Source organism: Zea mays, chromosome 3, assembly GCF_902167145.1.
Source record: "Zea mays cultivar B73 chromosome 3, Zm-B73-REFERENCE-NAM-5.0, whole genome shotgun sequence".
Classification (NCBI taxonomy): Eukaryota; Viridiplantae; Streptophyta; class Magnoliopsida; order Poales; family Poaceae; genus Zea; species Zea mays.
In genome coordinates, this window is record NC_050098.1 from 228,599,604 (window position 1) to 228,609,307 (window position 9,704).

At 46.3% G+C, this 9,704-nt stretch overlaps 1 protein-coding gene across 1 annotated transcript; it reads left to right on the top strand.

Annotated features, from left to right (window-relative positions):
- Positions 1–1,099: 1,099 nt before the first annotated feature.
- Positions 1,100–2,935, top strand: LOC103651571 (vacuolar amino acid transporter). Its single transcript, XM_020551199.1, has 3 exons — positions 1,100–1,239; positions 1,354–1,970; positions 2,264–2,935. Exons 1-3 carry the CDS (start codon positions 1,134–1,136, stop codon positions 2,777–2,779), a joined length of 1,239 nt encoding a protein of 412 aa, XP_020406788.1. The 5' UTR covers positions 1,100–1,133; the 3' UTR covers positions 2,780–2,935.
- Positions 2,936–9,704: the final 6,769 nt, after the last annotated feature.

A 9,704-nucleotide genomic window follows, 5' to 3' on the forward strand; every position in this document is an offset into this window, starting at 1 on the left:
AACGTATCTAGACGACGCTGTTCCGAAGAGAGGTGAATAAATAGGTCGAGGGAGACTAATACTTGGGCTATGCTAAGGCTAGATTACTTCTACACTTAGGGAATGGAAAAACAGTGCAAATAAAGTAAATTTGATAAGTAGATTTGATTGGATCGATTATGAGGGATTATATCGGTCCTACTTCTTCATCTATATAAAGGAGATATGAACATATTACAAAGGGAAATATCGAATGCAAACCACGTTTTGGTGCAAATACCGTGCAAACCTACTAAAAAAGTTTCAAAAAATTCTGAAAAAACATAAGTGTACATCTCAACTTACCTCATCTATATAAAAAATTTCACGGTCAAATTTATCTTACTCTAGCAGTTACAAAAAAGACAAATTTTGGTGTCTTTTTTGTAACTGCTAGAGTAAGATGAATTTGACCGTAAAATTTTTTATATATAGATGAGGTAAGTTGAGATGTACACTCATGTTTTGTTTTAGAATTTTTTGTACTTTTTAGTAGGTTTGCACGGTATTTACACCAAAATATAGTTAGTATTCGATATGTTTCCTATTACAAATCCTAAAGAAATCTGAAACTCTAACTAATTTTGTGCACACGTGTTTGCGCCGCCGTCACGACCGTACTGTGTACATTTTAGTGCTCAAGAAGCAGGACAACGGCTCTGGTAGCGCCGTAGCGCTCGCCCCGGAAGACCTCGCTGGCCTTAGAACCAGAACGTCTCCACCGGCAGCCCACGCCCCAACGCCGAGACGGGAACTACGCCGGGTGCCCGCCCGAGCTCGAGTAGCCCCCCGCGTGCTCGCCGCCTAGTCGCACCACGCCTCGCCTCCTGCCGAGAGCTCGTTTTAGGCGACCGGATCTAGACAAAGGCCCCCGCCGTCGCCGTCCTAGGGTCCCGGGCTGGCCTCCAGCGGTTTCCCCCGATGACGGCGAGGGAAAGCAAAGTGGGATAACGGGCGGCGGCTAGGGTTACGCGCCGGGAGTATCTTTAGGATAGTTGGATATTTTCTGGTAAGCTACGATAATTGGTTATTCGTATTCCGTATAAATATAACTACGCGGCAGGTTGAACGTTTTCTAACCTTGGATTTTCCTTTTTTTTAGGTGCAAGCTAGCAATGGCGGCGGAGAGTCATCTCGACGAACCGCTCCTCCTCCGTGGCGGTAGCTTCGGCGACGTCTCCTTCTGGCGGAGCTGCCTCAACCTCAGCAACGTGATTTCAGGTAGGGTTATGAACTTGCGTTCGTCCAGCCGTCCACTCATCTTGTTTATTCGCATCTATGATATATGACGAACGAATCACAGCAAGATCCATCCCGACGTGATTCCTTGTATAGGCGTCGGGTTGCTATCCGTGCCGTACGCGCTGGCGCAGGGCGGCTGGCTCAGCCTGGTGCTCTTCGCCGTCGTCGGCGCCGTCTGCTACTACACCGGCGAGCTCATCGCCCGCTGCATGCGCGCCGGCGGCGACGACATCAGGAGCTACCCGGACATCGGCTATCTCGCGTTCGGGCGCCTCGGTCGGAAGGCCATCGGCGCCGTCATGTACATCGAGCTGTACCTGGTCGCCATCAGCTTCCTCATCCTCGAGGGCGACAACCTCGACAAGCTGCTCCCCGGCACGGCCGTCGGCCTCCCCGGCGGCTACGTCCTGCGAGGGAAGCAGCTGTTCACGCTCGCGGCGGCCGTGGTCATACTCCCAACGACGTGGCTCAGGGACCTCTGCGTTCTCGCCTACGTGTCGGCCGTCGGGCTCGTCGCGTCGGTGGCCCTCACGGCGTCCCTGGTGTGGGCCGGCGTGGCCGAGCACGGCTTCCATGCCGCCCAGGATGGCAACCTCTTCAGCCTCGCCGGGCTGCCCACTTCCCTCAGCTTGTATTTCGTCTGCTTCTCCGGCCACGGCGTCTTCCCGACGGTGTACACCTCCATGAGGAACAAGCAGGACTTCACCAAGGTACAGATATATACTAGCTCCGCCGTCGGCGCAAATAGAAACAAACTTTTCCGGTCTAGCTGGATTGGATTATTTATTAAGGGCTAGTTTGGGAACCCCGTTTTTCTATGGGATTTTCATTTTCCCAAGGGAAATTAGTTCATTTTCCCTTAGAAAAATAGGAATCCCTTGGAAAATATAGTTCCCAAACTAGCGCTAAACAAATATATTGTATGTTCCGAACGGGAAGAACTTTACTTGGATTTCAGTGCATTGACGACGACTGATCGCCATTGATTCCCGTGCACACACAGGTCCTTCTGGCCTCGTCGGTGCTGTGCAGCCTCAACTACGCGCTGACGGCGGTTCTAGGGTACATGATCTACGGGGATGACGTGAAGTCGCTTGTGACGCTGAACCTCCCATCGGGGAAGGCGTACACGAGGATCGCCATCCTGACGACCCTGATCACCCCGCTGGCCAAGTACGCGCTCGTCATCCAGCCCATCATGACGGGGATCGAGGAGAAGCTGCCGCCGCGGGCTCGCCAGGGGCGCCTCACCAGGGCGGCCATCAGCACCGCCGTCCTCGTCAGCACGGTGGTGGCGGCGTGCACGGTGCCCTTCTTCGGCTACCTCATGTCCTTCATCGGCTCCTCTCTCAACGTCACCGTCGCCGTCCTGTTCCCGTGCCTGAGCTACCTCAGGGTCGGAAGGGTTCGCCGCCGTTCCGAGGCCGCGTGGATCGTCGCCATACTGGTGTTTGGACTGTGCGTCGCCGTCAAAGGAACTTACGCCTCTCTGCACCAGATTCTGAGCACATTTTGGTAGCACAATTTTTTTACCAGAATCTGAGCAAATTTTTGGTAGCACATTTTTTTAGCAGGCAGTAGCACAGTGCACAACGATTCATTGATTTGTTTGTTGCATTTAGAAACAGAGAGAGACTTGTAATGCAGTTTCGAAGATATAACCAGTTAATATGCTGCTTTTCTGTCTTTGCTTTCTGCGATGCACTTAAGGCCTTATTTGTTTGCGTGGGATCGGAGAGGATTAGGGTAGATTAAATCTTCTTTTATTCAAAATTGAATAGGACGGGATTTAGTCACAACTAATCCCCTTCATTCAATCTCTAACCGAAAGCCTTAAAGGATTCGACTTACATCAAGCGAAGAATGCAACTTTTACCATGTTGCATCAGATGCTAACACTGAACTTACCAATCACCGCTGATGTTGACAAGTTCAGATATAGGTGGGCTGCACTACTGGAATCCGTGGCTTTGCCGAGTGTTTTTTGTCGGGCACTCGGCACTTCTTTGCCGAGTGCCACACTCGGCAAAGTCCTGCTCTTGGTAACGATGGCGTTTACCGAGAGCATGACTCTCGACATAGAAATACACTTGGCAAAGTCTTCTTTGCCGAGTGTTAAACACTCGGCGAAGGCGGCGCTCGGCAAAAAGGTCGTCAGCAGCCGTCTATAGCTGACGGTCGTTAACTTTTGCCGAGCGCCGAGCTTTGGCACTCGACAAAGATGCTTCTTTGCCGAGTGTCAAACATATGACACTCGACAGAGCATGCTGTGCCGAGTACCATGTTTGGACACTCGGCAAAATATATTTTTTATTTTTTTCTTTTCGCAACCAATTTTTTTGTGGTATGTTCCTACACTATGTAGACCTACATGTACCATTTTGGCACAATTATAAAAGTGTTTCCTATAACCATTGGATTTAGTTCGTTTAATAGAATTTTCTTAGATAATTCAGATTTGAACTACAAGTCACTCGAAACTTGGAAACCCGTGTATGCAAAAATGATATTCATGCTATTTATCACAAGTTACGATCGATTTCAAGATCAGACCGGAATCTTTGAGCACCATGCTCACTAAACATGACCGTGAACTTGTCATCCAGGCGTTTAAAAATTGTATAAAACACAAATAAAGTTAGAAAATCATGAAACTTGTCCACGTGTCATGATATCATATATAGAGGTTGTGATAAAAATTTGAGAATGTTTCGAGAAAGTTGTGAGAAGTATCTGTAGAAACCTAAGCGATCTACACATCAAATCATAATGTTTCAATGTAGTGATCAGAGGTTTCTAAACATAGTGTCTCACAACTTTATCGAAGCATTCTCAAATTTTTATCACAGCCTCTATGTATGATATCATGACAGGTGGACAAGTTTCATGGTTTTCTGACTTTGTTTGTGTTTGATATAATTTTTAAACACCTGGATGGCAAGTTCACAGTCAAGTTTAGTGAGCATGGTGCTCGAAGATTCCGGTCTAATCCTGAAATCGGTCGTAACTTGTGGTAAATAACATGCATATCATTTTTGCATGCACGGTTTTCCATGTTTCAAGTGACTTGCAGTTCAAATTTGAATTTTCTGAATAAATTCAAATAAACAAATTAAATCTAATAGTTATAGAAAACACTTTTATAATTGTGCCAAAATGGTACATGTTGGTCTACATAGTGTAGCAACATACCACAAAAAGTTTGGTTGGCAAAATAAAAATATACTTTGCCGAGTGTCAAAAAATGACACTCGGCAAAGTGTTCTTTACCGAGTGCCAGACGGAGGCACTCGGCAAAGGTTTGTCGAGTGCTTGTCAGTGGACACTCGACAAAGAGGTCTTTGCCGAGAATCGTATCTGGGGCACTCGACAAAATTTATTTTTAATTAAAAAATCTTTGCCGAGTGCCCGCGATGTGGCACTCGGCAAAGACTGTTTTGTTGACGGAAAACAGAGCGTCGCCGCACTCTCTCACTCTCACCACACTCTCTCACTCTCCTAACTTAGACCCGGACACATATGATGGAGAGTTTTTCAAAGAAGATGGGCTAGAAGGGTGATTTGAGATAGACTTAACCGAAGCTATCAGAATGGACGTAGATATTGAAATGGTTGTTGATGAGGTGCAAAATGAGAATGACTTAGTAATCCTTGAAGGCAATGACATTAATGACGAACTTGCGTCTTCAGATGGTGTTGACTATGAAATTGTTGATAGTAATGATGAGAGTTATGATCCGGCTAACCCTGACACATATGAAGATTATTTTTAATCGATGTAATGCTATCTGACTTTTTATTCTGCACCTGTTTTTAAATACATCTTTTTATATGTGCTTATTTGTTTACTCTTAATTGCAGGTTGTTGGACAAAGATGGTGGGCGGTTGGCTGAGGAGGAGGAGCAAGACGGCGGACAAGGCAGAGCAGGACAAGGCACAGTAGGCGATGCAGCAGGACGATCTTGTCCAGCAGTAGGCGGCGCAGCAGGACGACGACGACCAGCAGCAGGACGACGATGAAGCTCAGTAGGACGCCTCAGGTTTTGGCACCTTAGGTTCGAGGAGCGTCTACCTGTGAGGTCACACGAGTCTCCCTCAGTTTCCCATACTTTGGGACAGGCGACCGCTGATTTGGCCGGATGGGGAGAGGCATGTAACTTTATGTTCTTCATTTTTGTTCATATTATGTGTTCAAAATCATAATATAAACTAATACTTTTTATTTATCACTTGGACAGGTCTTGGACGATTGTGGAGAATGCTAGGGGTCATCGTCGCAACCCCAATGGCATCCTCGGCCTGTTGTGTAGAGAACACTTCCCTGAACTGGTTGAGTACGCCGGGGTGATGGGCCCAGCCTACACCTTCAACCACTACGCTGTCGCCCCCGATGCAGTAGACCGAGACGGTCGAGAATTCAATAACAAGGTGGAGCGGGTGAAGCAAGAGCTGTGGGTAAGTCTTAGTATAATGTAAAATATGTCACATTCGTTGCACATTCTTGAAATAATGTATGGATACATCGTTTTTGTATGCAGGATTTATACAGATGTGAGGCTGGATACGAGGCTAGGGCGGATGTGGTGGTCACCACAAGCTGTTAGAAGCTCGTCGTGGACATGCACTATGAGGCCCGAATCCAGGCCATCGTCAGCTACCACGGCTCCGTCCTTGGGGAGAAGGTGACCAAGCAGCAAGTCCGAACCATGTCATTGACCAGGGACCAATACCTGCAGGTAAAGTCATGCATGTTTCATACCAGTACTCCATGCATGAATTTAATTTTGTCTTCTGATATGCAGTGTACGTGTTTACTTTGTAGATGATTCCATATTGGTGTGTCGCACATCCTCTGTGCTGGAAGCAGATGGTGGATAGGTGGTGCTCGCCTGAGTGGGACGAGGTGCACAACGCTAGCCGGGAACGGCGTCTGATGATGCAAGGTCCCTCGCACCATGGCAGCCACAGCCTCGGCAAATATGCAGAAGCAAGGGTATGCCCTCTTTTTTATTTAGTTATATAACACTTGATTAGATATTATTTCTAACTATCTCATTGGTTTTCTTGAATTCGACGTCACATGGTGGCCAACCTTACTCCATCTTCTCGGCCTATGCTATGGCCCATAAGCGCAAGGCGACGTTCGACGTCACCTACAACCCGGATGACGGGCCCGAGGCCTACAACAACCCCGTCGTCTACAGCCGCCTTCATAACTACATCGACATGGCGCAGGAGGTCCATGGCCCAAAATACGATCCAAGGACCGAGCAGATCGACCCCGATGTGCTCATGAGGGTCGGAGGAGGCAAGAGACATGGGCGATACTGGATTGCCGACGGAGCAAGAAGCACGGGCTCGAGTCCATCCATACGACCTCGGCACGACAGCTCACAGCATCGCATACAGCAACTCGAGGTTAGTGCTTCTGTAACTCGTCATTACTTGAGTTATATACCTTCTCTTTGATTTACTATAACGTTGACTTGTAATATTACAGACCCAACTAGAAGAAGAGAGGAGGGAACGTCAAGAGATGGAGGTGAGGATGATGGCGGAGCGGGTGGAGCGGACGGCTCGCCTGGCAGATCAGCAGAGGATGGCGGAGATGTTCCAATACATGCAGAGCCTTGGCGCCGGCGCGCTGCATAGGGTTTCGCTCCGCCACCTCCATTGTTCTCTACAATTGACCCTGCTCTATTCTATACTCCTGTGAGTATCAAAATTGTAGTTAGATGTTGGTAATGCATCTGGTATAACACATGCAATCTCTTCTCTGTGCAGGGCCAATCTGGGGCGACATCCAACAACCCTAATGAAATCGCCCAGCCCATTGCAACACCAGTCCAACCGCCCACCTATGAGAGTTATGTTTTTAGTGTTCAGACTTTAGAACTTGTGTTGAATACTTATGCCACAGCTTGAGACTTATGTTTTGATACTTCTGAACTTGTGTTGATACTTATGTTTGTGTTGAGAACTTGTATATTAATGTTTGTGTTGGATAGTTATGTCTGTGGTGATATCTGTGATGTATATATGTGATAATATCTGTGATGTATCTTTTGTTTGTTTGGATGGAATAGAAAAAACAAATAAAAAAGGTGTGTACTGGTCACTTTGCCGAGTGTCAGGGCCATAGCACTCGGTAAAAAACCAATACCTGGACACCGGTATAGCTTCTTTGCCGAGTGTGGCGGCCCTGGCACTCGGCAAAGAGGCACGCTTTGCCAAGTGCCATACAGAGCACTCGGCAAAGAACCTGGCAAAGGGACCCGCTGACGGATTCTTTGCCTAGTGCTGGCCGGTAGACACTCGGCAAAGAGGTAACTTCTTTACCGAGTGTATCAGGAGACACTCGGCAAAGGTAACTTCTTTGCCGAGTGTCACCTAGAACACTCAGCAAAGACACCGTCTCCGTCACCCCGTCGCCGTGACGGCCACTTTTCTTTGCCGAGTACTGTCTGGTACTCGGCAAAGTCTGTGTCGAGTGCCCGAGAAAAAGTACTCAGCAAAGAAGCCTTTGTCGATGTACTGTTCGTCAAGCCCTCTTTGACGAGTGTGACACTCGGCAAAGACTTTGTCGAGTGTTTTTCAGGCTTTACCGAGTGCTTCAGACACTCGGCAAAGCACCCGATTCCGGTAGTGCTACCTGCAGTGTTGCCAACAGTGTTACCTCCACTTGCCACAAGAAACCAAAAAAGATTCAATTCAAATTTTAATTAATCCTTCATGACCTGATTGAAGGGGGAATCTAAATCCAAACACATGTGATTCAGCTCAAATTTTCAGATCTGACTAGCAGCAAGTCGTGGCATGCTTACCTTAGAGTAATCAGATCTGCCCAAGTTATGTTCTGCCTTGCTAGACATGTGCAGCCTCCACACTGCTTCCAAAGTTACTAGTTTCATGATGCAACCTCCCATACATATCTACACCTTTCGGTGCCACATTTCATCTGAAACATGTATTCTTTTGACCATGCAGCTCTTGTTCACCTGATTCTTCATGTACAAGCCAGTAATTATGTTGTCCAAATAACTCCTTCTAATGTTTCTGCCCATATTTCATTACACTACTTTATTGTGCACTGCAAGCAATTGTTCTATGCAGTAACTGTAATGTTCTAGGAGGTGTGCGTTCAAAGCAACAATTGCATTAAGCAAAAAAGGGGGGTAAAATCATGTCTTCTCAGCAAAGTTTGAATGGTCAATGCTAATGAAAAACTGTTTATCATGCCTTCGATATTTATTAACATGATGCATTGCTGAATATCGAACTGAAGCAACGTGACATGTTCAGCAACTATGATTTATGTTGAAACATGTTATGGTTTCATATTAGTATATGATGTGGATTACATGTGCAGAACTCACTAGCTTACACATGCCTCACTGTTTAGAATATCTGAAGCATTTATAATATAAATTACATTTTTACTGCAAATGGATAAATAAAGTAAACCAGAACATTCATTTCAAATGTGAACTAAGATTTCAAAGCAAAATGAAGAGAAAATTATTCTATCTAGTAGTAGTAGCTAAATGCCTATGCAGCACAGGTAACAAAAAAACATAGTAACAATATTTGTTTTAAGATGAACTGTTCATAACTTTTGTATTGGAAAAAAACAAAAAAACAAAGTAACAATATTTGTTTTAAGAGGAACTGTTGATAACTTTTGTATTGGAAAAAACGTAGTACTTCTTCCAATTCCGTTCTAATTGTAGGTCGTTTGTCTTTGGACTTTTTTACATGCATGCCTCTAGTTTTGCCAAGCTACTCAGTTTTACCTATAATTATACACCTTCCTCAGTTTTACCCTTTGTTGCGCAAACACTTATTCGTGGTGCCCTCTAACGCCATTTCCGTCAGTTTTGTCTCGCTTACGTTGCTTACATGTGGGACGCACCAAAAAATCCCTTCCTCACCTGATCAAACTTTTGGTTGTAGATCGAGCTGGAGTAGATCGTTCCACCATCGTCGCCGCTCTAGCCCGCGCTTAGGTGGCCACCGCTCCGGCTGCGGGCCGACCGACCCACGCTGTTGCTCGCACTTCGCCCACTCCCGCCGCTCGAACCGGAGTAGGGAGCAAGCCACAGTCGTTTCTGCTCCACCCCACACTAAGGCAGTCGCCGCCTCCGGTCCGCACTCCAGCGGCCTCACTCCTGTTGCTGCTCGCGCTCCACCCGGTCCATTTTTAATCATAAACTAGATTAGGTCACATTTTTTTGTCTTGAACCAGACTTGATCTCACTTTTGGACTTTTAATCCTAAATCAGATTTCACACCAGAATTCACAACTGATTCATCACACCAGAATTCACACATTCTTTTTAATTCCACACTAGAGTTCGTCACACTTAAATTTGTCGCACTAAAATTACACACCACACATTCATCACACCATAATTCAACGACTCTTATGCATCACACCATAATT

Coding starts and splice junctions, on each gene's coding strand:
- LOC103651571 (XM_020551199.1), top strand. CDS start 1,134: ATGGCGGCGGAGAGTCATCTCGACGAACCGCTCCTCCTCCGTGGCGGT. Junction 1,240..1,353: donor CCTCAGCAACGTGATTTCAG/GTAGGGTTATGA, acceptor TTCCTTGTATAG/GCGTCGGGTTGCTATCCGTG. Junction 1,971..2,263: donor ACAAGCAGGACTTCACCAAG/GTACAGATATAT, acceptor GTGCACACACAG/GTCCTTCTGGCCTCGTCGGT.